This window comes from Python bivittatus, unplaced genomic scaffold (assembly GCF_059951505.1).
Source record: "Python bivittatus isolate LINGU-HERP-01145 unplaced genomic scaffold, Pbiv_v1 ctg000030_np1212, whole genome shotgun sequence".
NCBI classification, from domain to species: Eukaryota; Metazoa; Chordata; class Lepidosauria; order Squamata; family Pythonidae; genus Python; species Python bivittatus.
In genome coordinates this window covers 3,151,701-3,164,649 of record NW_028277031.1, presented here as the reverse complement: position 1 = coordinate 3,164,649, position 12,949 = coordinate 3,151,701, and the positions used below count along the sequence as shown (strand labels likewise).

General features: G+C 42.9%; 1 protein-coding gene across 1 annotated transcript in view; it reads left to right on the top strand.

Moving 5' to 3' along the window:
• HAGH (hydroxyacylglutathione hydrolase) overlaps window positions 1-12,949 on the top strand; it is a 26,794-nt gene extending 13,845 nt beyond the window's left edge. Inside the window, exons 5-9 of the mRNA XM_088152693.1 lie at window positions 1,667-1,775; window positions 9,197-9,300; window positions 9,637-9,738; window positions 10,132-10,211; window positions 12,103-12,949. Of these exons, the coding sequence (XP_088008819.1) occupies window positions 1,667-1,775; window positions 9,197-9,300; window positions 9,637-9,738; window positions 10,132-10,211; window positions 12,103-12,202 (495 nt within the window). The 3' untranslated portion in view covers window positions 12,203-12,949. The remainder of the gene's footprint in view (window positions 1-1,666; window positions 1,776-9,196; window positions 9,301-9,636; window positions 9,739-10,131; window positions 10,212-12,102) is intronic.

Genomic DNA, 12,949 nt, shown 5'->3' with positions numbered 1-12,949 from the left:
GGGTAAGGACAGCTGTGGGGAGGGATGGTTGAAGTCTCCTCCCGGCCACATTCCGATCCAGAGTGGACTGCCTGCAGCAAATGTTTAAATGCAAAACTCAAGGCCGACAGCACTGATCTTCTCCCTGGGTGCATAACACAGGATGTCTCAAAAATCAGTTGCCTCCTGTACATAGAGGTCTTGCTGCCTAATTTAAATATTAAATGATGGTTCTATTTAATTGCTAATCTGAGCCAATGTGGTTTGTTTTTAATAACACTTTCTGTTCAACATCAATTTAATTTTAAGAAGATGACATCCATAGTTCATTATGGATGCAGTTTTGCACCTTTTTTATGTGTGCACATTTTTTTTATACCATGGGTAATTCTGGAACAGAACTGGGAAGTTTAAAATGTGCCTGTCTGTTTTTTAACAAATAGATCTGGATCTCCATAGCAATTTTATATTTAATTTTTCTTCGCTGTCTGGCCATTCATCAGGTCAGAACAACTGGAATACAGAAATATATTTGTCCCACAATTTCACAATCTGAGTTTGTTTCTTCCCCATTTTTTCCCCCATTTTGCTTCTGCTCAGACTGGAAAACACTGTTTGCAGCATTGAAAGTGTTATATTTTAAGCAGATGTTCGTTTTCTCATTTGGTCATGGGTCCTAATAGAGCTGGAATGTGCTTTATTAGGACTCATGAAGAAAACAAACATTTGACCAGGTGGGCAAATCATAAGAACTGAGAGTGTGCTGGGGCACTGTTACAACATAGTGGCCGTGGCTGGCTTGAACTTTAACAAGAGGGCTGCCAAGGTAGGTGAATAGCCCATTTCCCAAAAGGCAAACTGTTGAGATAGTTCCTCACTGCTGCCTTTTGGTCTTGAAGTTGGCTTTTAAGGATTTCTACCAAACTTCCTTCTCGGAAGGAGGGCACAGCTTCACGTCCAAGCATAAACTGCACCCTCCCACAATTTTTGCGTTTTAAGGATGCCAGTGAGTGCCATCTTCTCAATCAAGCTGATGCTAGAAACTGGCGAGGTTGCTCCTTCCCACCTCTTGTACTGGGAGATACAGTCTACCCTGTTTCTGTGTTCTAAGAATGCATACGGGACCTGATGGGCCCGAGGAGTTCATATAAATAAAACTAGAAGCTGGCATTTTGCTTTGCAGCAAGCAAACGTGTTTATTTTTCATGAAAAGAACCTTAAAGTAGCCAAGTGAGGTGGGCCAGGAAGCCTGGTAGCCATGAAAGCTGCTTATGGGGGCCCTTGTTGTTTGCCTCCACCTACGTCCTGGGGAGGAATTTTGTAAGCCTTCCAAATCTAGGCACATAGCTGCTCTGTGCAGCAAGTTGCTAAAATGTTCTTTGCCTGGAGCTACCAAAGGCCTCTGGCCAAATGGGCCTTCTTTGCCTCCTGCCTAGTGAAAAGTTCTTTGCAACAGAAAAGCTTCCACTCAGGCCAGGAAATGTGTATCCAGCTCAAGTAATGGAACCATTAAGGTAGCATTGGGGCTGTAACTGATTGGAGCAACCGGATTCACATCAGCTGCTGTTTGGTGCTCTGCTTCTCTCTACCTCTCAGATTTGCTTGCTATGTCATCTGAGCTATATCAGACCCACAGATGGTGTCAAAGCATCCCCATCAGTAACCAGCAGATTTCTCCCCTCCTCAGGTGGGCTCCCTCAACGTGAAATGCCTCTCGACCCCTTGCCACACTTCTGGACACATCTGCTATTTTGTGACAAAGCCAAACAGCTCAGAGCCGCCTGCGGTGTTCACAGGTACACTCCAGAACCACAGCCTTCCAACGAGATTATTGTTGTTATGAGTAGTATTTCCATGATAGCTTTCTTCCTGAAGGAAACCAGTGCACAGAACAACCCAATCTTCAATAAAAGCACCAACAATAAAACCAGCAAAGGAATCAAACATTAAAACAAGCTTATTTAAAACAGAAAATCTTACTGAAGGCAATCTAAAGACTATCTTGTCATGAAGAAGTTGGGACCCACAAATACCTGGGTGAACAGCCTGATTTCAGTTCCTACTGAGCAGAAGGGAGGTGCTTTTTCCTTGGGAAAGGGTTCTCTGATGTGGGCACTGCCAACTGCATTCTGGGCTGTACCTACTGCTGGAATGGCAAGCCGCATCTTCTCACATTATCTGAATGAATCGTTGGATTCCTTTGTTGGGATCTTTTAAATCCTGTGTCCGAAGCCATGTATTTGGTGGTTCAATTTGCATTCCACCTTTTGTTCAGCAGGTGAAAGTAGCGCTCACTCTTCCAAATTTCCATTCTGCAACCCTGTAAGGTAGGTTAGGCTAAGGGAAAATCACTGGCCCAAAGTCTCCCAGTGAACTTCCATTGCTGAGGATGAACTTGGACCTGGTCTCTCCAGTGCCAGCCTTTCAACGCTACGGGGCTTTATAGATTTATGCCGACATTTTCATTTGGGCCTAGTAACCTCCAGGCAACCCATATAGCCATTTCAGCATCAGAATTATGGGGGCTCATTTGCTGCCTTCCATAGCTGCTGTATATTTGATTTAAGGAGTTGCAGTGTGGTGCTATGTTCACATCCATGCATGCTTTGAAGCACTTTCCTGCCTTTGAATCCAAAGTAATTGCATTACACAGCCCTATATTTATCAATCAAGTAATTATATTTTGCACCAGTTGTACCTTGAGAACCATCTTCAAGGACAGCTCCTTGGTATGGTTCTTGAAGTTATCCAAATATAGGATTATCAGGGCCTGTGTCACTGAAACTAGGCTATCCCAGCCCTGATAATACAACAGATGCTGTTGTATTATCTGTCTGAATCTGGGCAGAGACCCTGCTTGCAACTGAGACCCCCTGAACAGTAGGGCAAAGGGTCAACCCCTCTGTAACCAAGGACTCCTACCTCCACCCTCTGGTGGTGGTCCCAGAAGTAGGAACGTGGCTTCCGTAACACACGGCCTCTAATTCCCAGTCCACTGAGCTATGTCACCAAAGCCCACAATCAGTAGTGCCAAAGGAGTCCAACAGAATCAGCCCTGATGCCTCGATATGTCTGCTAAGCTTATTTCCAGGCAGGCAGTGTTTTGTAACTTGGAAACATGCTTTTAACAGCCTTTTTACAGTGGTTGCAAGCAAGCAGAGTAATGTAATTATGTTATAGGGTAGGTGGAACTGGAAACGGAGACCCTTTTTAAAATCATTGGGGCCTTTTTGTTCAATGCAAAATAGATTTGTTAAGTGTATTGGTGGCTTAATAGACCTATTTTCCTTAATGTTTGTGCTACAAAATCATGAAAAAAATCAAATAGCCATTATTTGGTGGTAATGTTTTAGCAATACAGACAAAGAGGTTTGGGGGAGTTCAAAGAAGGGCCTGGGGGCTCATGCGGGTTGTGGCTTGCCCAACCTATTTTAAGCTATTCCTTGCAATTTCCCAACAGCTTTCTCCACTTCTATATTTTACTTAATAATAATTTATTAAACTTGTATGCCGTCTGACTCTTAATGACTCTGGGCAGCTCACCACAATCAAACAATAAAAACCAATAGAACAAAAAATAAAGATGACAAGTGCGATGAAGTGAGAGGTCTCCCTCTCCCTGACCAAAAGGGTAGAGAGCCAGGTCTTCACAGCTCTTCTAAACAACAGCAGTGTGGGGGCCGTATGGATCTTGGGGGAACCTCATTCCAGAGGGCAGGCACTGCTGCAGAGAAGGCACGCTTCCAGGGTCCCAAGAGATGACATTGTTTGATCTAAGGAACCCAGAGCGCGCCAACCCTGCAGGATCAAATCGGCTGGGCAGACATTATGGGAGACAAGCAGTCCCTCAAATAACCAGGCCCTGTAGGGTAATAACCATGTAGGGCTTTATAGGTAACCAGCACCTTGAATTGCACCCAGAAGCAAACTGGCAATCAATACAGCTTGCAAAGCAAAGGTGTTATATGGGCATACCAAAGCATGCCCATTACTGCTCATGCCACCATATTCTGGACCAATTGAAGCTTTTGCTTGGTCTTCAAGGGGAGCCCCATGTAAAGAGCATTGCAATAGTAAAGCTGCAAGGTGACTAGGGTATGTGTATCTGTCAGAAGAGCCCCCCAATCTAGGATATGAGTGTCTGTCTGAAGGGCCCCCCAATCTAGGAAAGGGCACAACTGGTATCACAGCAGACAGCTCTTCAAGCAGGATCTGTGAGTCCAGGAAGACCTCCAAATTGCTACCCCAAACAAGGTCAAAGATGGAATATCTGCAGATCTGGGTGGTCCAAACACCCACAGCCACTTGGCCTTGGTAGGACTGAGTCAGAGACGGTTCTTCCCCATCCAGTGTATACAGCCTTCAGGCACTGGAACAAAACCTTGACTGCCTCACTTGACTGGCCCAGAATTGAAAGATATAATTTGGTATCATCCCAAATGGGCAGATGATCTCACCCAGCAGTTTCATGTAGATGTTAAAAAGGAGGGGGGAGAGAGTAGAACCCTGTGGCACCCCACACAGAAGGGGCCTAAGGAATGATCTCTCCTCCCCCCCCCCCCAACACCAACTGGAACCAGTTCTGGAGAAAGGAAGGGAACCACTACAAAACAGTGCCCCCGGTCCTCAACCTATGGAGCCAGCTCATCATGGTTGATGAGATCAAGAGAAAGAGAGATCAAGGAGCACAAGGATGCATCACTGCCATCCTGACCCCACCACACGTCATCCACAAGCACAACCGAGGCGCGCTCAGTACTAAATCCCAGCCTGAAATCTGACTGAAATGGCTCTAGATCATCTTTATCTTACTTGCTGGATACTTGAGAATTTCTTCCACATCTTTCCCTATCTTAGGAGCCGCAATTGATCCTAGTCTGAAAAAGCTCCATGGGAGGATTTCCCTCTTGAACTTGTCCCTTGGGATCGAAGAAATTTGAGAAGCCAAGAAAACTTCAGACTCCTAGAGAGAGATGTATACAGAAAGACATTTTATACATGGCAGTCTCATTATTAGTAAAGACCAAGAAAATCACAATTCTACCCAGCTTTTCTCCCATAAACTCTTCTCACTTGAAAGAAAATTGAAAAGCAAATTCTCTTTCATCAAACTGAGTAACATCCAAGAGGGAATCTAGTTGGTGCTGTTTGGATTGACAAAACAGCTGATATTGTAAAGCAACATGGAACAGATGTAGGAGTCTAGTAGCACCTTTTCAGACTAAACTGAGCTGATTGCCATCAAGTTGGTTTTGACTCTTAATAATCCCATAGATAGATCTTCTCCGAGATGACCTGTCCCCCACCTGGTCTTTCATATTTTCCAATGGTGCACCCATTTCTGCTGTAATTGAGTCTTCTTGTTGCCGTCTTTTCCCTTCCATGTTTCCCAACATTATAGACTTCTCAAGAGAGCTCGGTCTTCACATAATGTGTCTATAATGTGATAATTTGAGCCTGGTCATTTGTACCTTAACTGAGAACCCTGGGTTAATTTGTTCTATTATTCATTTGTTTGTTTTCTTGGCTATCCATGACATTCTTAAGCATCAAATTTCAAAAGTGTCAATATTCCTTCTACCCTGCTTTTTCAAAGTCCAACTGTCGCTTCCATAGAGGGTTACAGAGAAAATCATTGCCTGCACGATTCTGATCCTCGTGGTATAGACATCGCACAGCATCTGAATATATTTTCCAAGACCTTCCTGGCTGCTCTGCCAAGTTCTAGTCTGTGGTGCATTTCTTGACTGTTGGTTCCTTTACTGTTGATAGTCGATCCTGAAAGGGAAAAGCTATCCACCATTGTATTTATTTTTCATTTCATCTATCTATCTATCTATCTATCTATCTATCTATCTATCTATCTATCCATCCATCCATCCATCCATCCATCCATCCATCCATCCATCCATCTATCAGATTTTTCACCGCCCATCTCGTTGAACGACTCTGGGCAGTTTTAATTTTAATATTAAATTTAAATTAATATTTAATTTTAATATCTTCATTGTTAATTCTAAGACTGGTGGTTCTACCCGTTATTAGTTTGGATTTATTTTTATTTAATCTTAGTTGCATTTTTTCACTCTGCTCATTGACCTTCGTTACTAAAGTTTTCAGTTCTTTTGCATTTTCAGGTATCAGAGTAGTGTCATCAGCATGGCATATGTTATTGGTGTTCCCTCCTCCAACTTTTAAACCATGCTTGTCTTCCTCCAATCCAGCTTCCCTGAATATATATTCTGCATATAGGTTGAATAAATAAGGGGAGAGCATACAGCTTTGTCTTCTTTGCCAACCTGGAGCCAGTTTGTTTCGCCAGGTTCTGTCTAGGCTATGGCTTAGTGACCTGTGTATAGGTTTTGCATGAGGACAATGACGTGTTCTGTAATTTCTGTTTTCCTGAGCACATTCCACAGTTTAATATGGTCAATACAATCAAAGGCCATTCTATAATTAATGAAGTAAAAAGAATTTACTTCTTTTTGGTATTCTTTGGCTTTCTCAATTGTCCAGTGTACTTCATCAATAATATCTCTTGTTCCTCTGTGTTTTCTGAAACCATCTGGCATCTCCCTTTCTATACAAGGCTCTAATCTGCGTTGGATGGTCCTAAGCATTATTTTGCTAGCGTGTTTGTTAAACACTATTAAAGATAGTACAGGTAGTCCTCGTTTACCAACAGTAATAGGGACCGGGAAGTCCATTGCTAAATGATGCAGTCATCAAGGCGCATTGTCACGTGACCACGCTGACTTACGATGGCAATTCCAGCAGTTGCAGTTGTTAGGCAAATCCTGCACAGTTGCAATATCCCACAGTGTGATCGCCATTTGCAACTTGCCGGCTTCCCCATTGACTTTGCTTATTGGAAGCCAGAAGTGAAAATTGCAAATATGAGCTGGTTGCCAAGATCACATGACTGTGACTATGCTGTGAGGTTGACAACAAGGACCCATCGTAAATCCCCCTCATTCAGCACTATTGTAACTTTGAATGGTCACTGAATGAATGGACGTTAAGCAAGGACAACCTGTATATGCACATTCTGTTAAGTCTCCCTTCTTTGGTATTGGTATGTAGACTGATGTCTTCCAATCAGTGTCATTCTCCAGATTTTTTGGCATAGTTTGGTTAGAAACTTTATTGATTTTTCTCACTGCCATATTTCTTTAGATTTTCTATAAAATCTTGTAGCTTTCTGATTTGGTAATGACTGGAGTGCTGAACTAAAGTCATCTTCTGTCATTAGAAGTTCTTGTAAGAAGGGAATATCTTCTAAGGTATCTTTGACATCTCTGCTGTACAGAATTTCAATGTACTCTACTCCTTCTGTCTTTGATCTTCTTTGAAACAATTACTGTCTGTCCATTGGTGTCCAATTCAAGATTTGTTTATTTATTTATCTCAGTTTATATAGCTGTCCATCTCAAGTATATGAATCTAGGTGGCTCACAAACCTCCTTCTGAATTCAGAGATCTTTTGGAAGACTTTCCTTGTTTTTCCATGTATTTTCATCTTTAATGTCCTTACAGATGTTGGAATACTGCTTTCTTATCTCTTCTAAATTTCTCTGAAATTCTTCATTTCTTCCTGAGATGTCTTTAGTTTCTCTTCTTGGCAATTCCCACCATTGGTTCTGACATCCAGTTTGTTTTCTTTTGTTTTTTGATCTCTGTCAGTCTCTCTTCATATTCATCCTTAACAACTTCTTTCAGTTCATTCCACAGTTCTTCTGGTTCCTAGCTGACGAAGTTCAGGACTTCAAAGCAATTCCTGATGTTCTCCTTGAAAATTGTAGCTATATGCTCAAAATCATTTTGTGGAAACTGATTGGCTTTCTTCTTCTTTAGCTTAACTTGGAACTAGCCTGTGAGCAGTTCATGATCTGTTCCACAGTCAGCCCCTGGCCATGTCTTTGCGGTTATGACTGAGCACTTCCATTTCTTCATTCCATTAATATAGCAATTTGATTTCTGTGTTCTCCATCTGGTGATGTCCATGTATACAGGCATTGTTTTGGTTGATGGAAGAAGCAATGAAGAAATCATTGGATAGTCAGAAATTGATGTTATTCTCCTGCTTCATTTTGGTTTCCGAGGCCATACAGCCCAACTATGTTTTCCTCCTTACTATTTCCGGTGTAGGCATTCCAGTCTCCATTTTTGCTTACATGTTCTCTTGATTTCAGGTTGAATATGGCCATAAAACTCATCATCCGTCTCTTCCGTATCAGTATTGGAGCATAAATTTGGATAATGGTCATATTGAAGAGTTGCTGCAAAGTTCACTTGATATCACTAGGTCATTAACTGCATTGTCTCCAAGTACTGTCCTTGCTATATCCTTCCTGACTATGAAACGAGGCCATTCCTTCTTGGTTTATCATGTCCTAGATAGTAAACGTTGTGATCTTCTGACTGGAAGTATCAAATTCCAGTCCAGCACAATTCATTGATGCCTACGATGTCATTGTGTAGTTGATCCATTTCATTTCACCGTGTTGAGCTTTCCCATGTCCGTGCTTCTCATCTTCCATGTTCCCACTGCGATTCTGTCTTTGCTGTTTCAGATGTTCTTTTCCTGCAAGGCATCATCATCAACTAGGTCCTCAGTTCTGCCTTAGTAGCATGTTGACCTGAGGGACCCATTGTTCGGCACTCTGTCACTTTATATTGTCTACCCGTATGGTAAACTACAGGAGTGGTTTACCACTGCTTTCTCCTGCACAGTATGAAGTTATGTGCTTGCCATTGTCACTAAAGTGAACGTCCACCTGCAGCATCTTCCTGTATTGCTACTGCCCAGTCTAGGTGCCTGCTTGCCTTTTAAGGGCAGCCAGAGTGACCTTCACACCTTGGGTGACCCTCCTGACAGTATACAGGTGTTCTTCGCTCATCCCTCCCAGGAACAAAAGCAATAACCCTCCCACTATGATAAAGCAGCACAGCAGGACAGTTCACAAAAGTTTATGCCTTTTAATAAAACGTGTTAGTCCAAAATAAACTAACATTGCAGGTGAACTACAGTGGAGCAGATTATATTTCTGTTTTGTGCCATACAGCACTTTGTGTATTGCAAGAACTAAATAAATGTGTAGGCTGGTATTCATTCCTTCTGTACAACTGTGCCCAATTTTTGTACTTTCAGCAGTGTGCCAGTCCTTCCCTTGCATAGTAGTCAGTTTCTACTTTTTGAACCCCATCTTTCTTCCAGGGGACACCTTGTTTGTGGCTGGCTGCGGAAAGTTCTTTGAAGGAACTCCAGAAGAAATGTACAGAGCTTTGATTGAGGTCTTGGGGCGCCTCCCTCCTGAAACGGTATTTTTGTATAAATACAAAACCTCTTGGGGGAGAGATGGGGGGGAGGGCTCAAAGACAGTGAGCTGGGTTTATACAGCATTCTAAACCTGGATTAGCAAAACACAGTTTCATACAAGTCACGATCACAAAGGCCAGATGCATCCCTCCCTAGCCCCAGAAGACCCTCCAACCCCGTTTTAAGCAATTGAGACAAATAACATGGCAAATATACATTCATCTATCATTAATTTGCAATTGTTAAGTAACTTTTTGGAAAGCATCAGGATAGGCTGACCTACATTTTCTGAATTGGTGGTTTCTAACTTTCTCTTCCTCTGCTTCTTTCTTGGCTAGAAAGTCTACTGTGGCCACGAATATACCATCAACAACTTAAAGTTTGCCCGGCACGTGGAACCAAATAACCCTGCCATCCAACGAAAGCTTTCATGGGCAAAGGCAAGAGAGTTTGCACTTTCCTTCCTTGGAAAATCAGGAGTGATTCCTAAGAGGTCTTGCCCTGCCTTTAGCTTGTTCTCTTTGGTTGTAGGAAGGTCCTGTTTGAACTTCCCCAGGGCATTAAATGCAGGGACTGGCAGTTGCAACCCCATGACCTGCCTTGTTCCCATGGTTTTCTGTGATTTGTTCAGGGCCCTGGCAGAAATGGTCAGTCCTTCTGCTGGGAGGGGCAAAAAAATGGCAAAGAAACAAAGGGGGACATTCTTCTCAACGCTGGCTTTGATTGTGCCAGCGACTGGTGCAAGAGATTATCAGTGATGCAGCTGCACGGTAGGTACATCCCTCAAGGATTCTTTCCTGGGGTTTTCCCAAGCCCTTCTCTTCTTTTTGTAGGCCAAGTATGATGGAGGGGAGGCAACCATCCCGTCAACCATCGGTGAAGAATTCACATACAACCCATTCATGAGAGTGAGGTAATTTCTCTGTGGCAGGACAGCTGTGGAGAGACAGCTGTCTCCCAACCAGTTTGAAAAGAGAAGCTGCCTTCTGGCACTCAGCAGAAGGTCACTTCTGGACAAGCAAGTGTTCAGCAGCTGAAAGAGAACTTTCATTTTATTTCAGCCCCAAATGTAGGAACTGGTTTTGGGGGGGGGGGGGGGTTTGCTTTTGAAAACTGTTAATAGCAATACATATATAAATAAGTCCAATATTTTAATATGGGGTTGGGAAAACAAAATCTGCTCTACAAAGCAATTTTTAGAAATTAAAGTAAATCTCCTTAACGTTCAAGCTCTTTACAAAGCCTGAGCTTTGTAAAGGTACATGCTCAAAAACACTTTACAGGTGATCCTTGTTTAATGACCACTCATTGGGCGACCATTTGAACTTGTGACCTTCTTTGCCAGCTTCCTACAAGCAAAGGACAGCCATGTGACGTCCTCGCTTAACAACCCACAGTGATTCACTTGACTATGGCAACTAAAGTGCCGGAATTTCCATCACTAAGCGGTGCGGTCACGTTTTACGTCGCTCTGTGACAGAGATTCCAGTCCCAGTTGCCGTTGTTAACCAAGGACTTCCTGTATTTCATTGTTTTACATAGCCCAGATTTCCATGTACTGTGGGTAAATGGAGGTGAACACTCAGTGGCCTGTTTGCACAATAGTTGTCATTGCATTCAGGGTGTTAGTATGCAAACATCCTTGTCATTCAGTAGCAGGGTAAGGGAGCCAAACGAATTCCCCAGTCTGCTGTGCCGCACAAACAGGATTGAAATGTTTGATGGGCCGTTAGTGTCCTGTGTGACTAAAACTAGTGGCCCTGCAAAACTGGGATCACTCAGGGAATTCCATCCCTTTGTTCATTATTAGATGTTTGTCTGCCTGCCTCTTTTACACATACACACATATGGGGAGGAAAATGGAAGGGATGGGGGTAGACATCTCCTGCCCAATCCTGTCCCAAAGATGTTGCCATTATTTTAATTGGTTTTTTGCTTTGCTCAGGAGGGTGAAAAGAAAATGTCTCTCAGTTTTCTTTGCAGCAATGGGAGAACTTGGAAAGTGCTCCTGTCAGCCCACGGGAAAGTCCCAGTTAATTAAGGGAGCATCTAAGTGTCAGCCTTGCCTTATAAACAGGACCAATTTAAAGCCCACCTTCTCTCATTCTGAATTATGTAGTATATAAGCACCTTCTTACCAACATGTATATAAGATACCAACATGTATATAAGATACATTTATATACCAAAAATGTCTGGCCACTCAGATACTTCCAGTAGGAGGAGGAAAAAAGAGAACCCTTTGTTTGGTTTGTCCTGAATAAGGAGACATTGATTGATTGATTGACTGACTGATTGATTGATTATGTGCTATCAAGAGGTATTGATTCTTAGAGACCACACAGATTTCCTGCACTGTCCACAATCTAGTCCTTCAGGTCTTCCAACGGTGCCCCCATCACCACTGAAACTGAGTCCACCCCCCTTGCTGCTGGTCACCCCCTTCTCTTTCCTTCCACTTTTCCCAGCATTCTGGATTTCTCAAGGAAAATTACTCTTCTTCTTTTTGCTCTATTACATAAATAAAGGTAAATATGTGTTTGCTGAATCAACTGCCCCCCAGCATCCTGCCGTCCTGTGCGTCAGAGGCCGCACAGAAAGGAATCAGAGGCATTGCCTGGCTCGTGGTTTGCTTTCAGCCTTCCCTCAACTCCCAGAATTCATAGCCATGAGTTTCACTGCCAGCTGGGGATTCTGGGAGTTAATTAGCCCAACTCATCTACCAAGCTGGGGAAAACGTCTTTAATATCGTGCTGAAAGTAGTCTGTATGAACCCCTTAATGAGTCATCTTCTTTCTGGACAGGGAAGCAACTGTGCAGCGTCACGCCAAGGAAACAGACCCCGTTCGAACCATGGGAGCCATCCGGAAGGAAAAGGACAACTTCAAAGTGCCGAAGGAGTAAATGGTCTAGATCTACTGCTGCTTTTCTTTTTCTGTTATTTAGTTCAAGAAATCGATGTTTCGTTGACCTGTTTTATTGAATTCATTCACACGACGGAATTCAGTAGGAAAAAAAACCACCAAAGCACTTTGCTGTTTAAAAAAATGTTAAAATTTAATTATTCTTGTACCTGTGGCACTCGGCTGATAATTATTTTTTTTAGCGTGATGCATGGAAATTTTGTGGATGTACCTACAGGGGAGCGGTGGGGTGTGTTTTTTGTCACTGGGGTCAAATGTGGACAAACCTTGTTCCAGTGACACGGGCTTTTTTTGGAAGGTGACTCTGAACCCTCTGCCTCTCGAGTCGAAATGCACACTCTCGTCTCTCGTTCCATTCTTAGATTTTCCATTCATAATTATTACTTGAAAGACTCTCATAAGAACACCTCTGTGGCTTTTCTACACCTCGAAATGAACGGCAAAGGAGCATTTGCTGCTATTCCAAATGCTCCTTCGATCTCAGCGTTTGAGATCTGCATGCGCTTCCTGCTGTCAGTGGGCAAAGAGCCCCTGAGCACATGTGCCAGCCTCTCAGGGGAGCAGGAGCAGGCTGGGAAATCCACAGAGGAGAAGTGACGCTGCCAGGGACAAATGTATGGAGGTATTTGTATATCTTTAAATAGGAAAATGGTGATTCTTTTGACAGCACTGTCATTTCTACACTGCACTTTAAAAAGAAAAAAAAATTAAAATCTATTTTAACCAT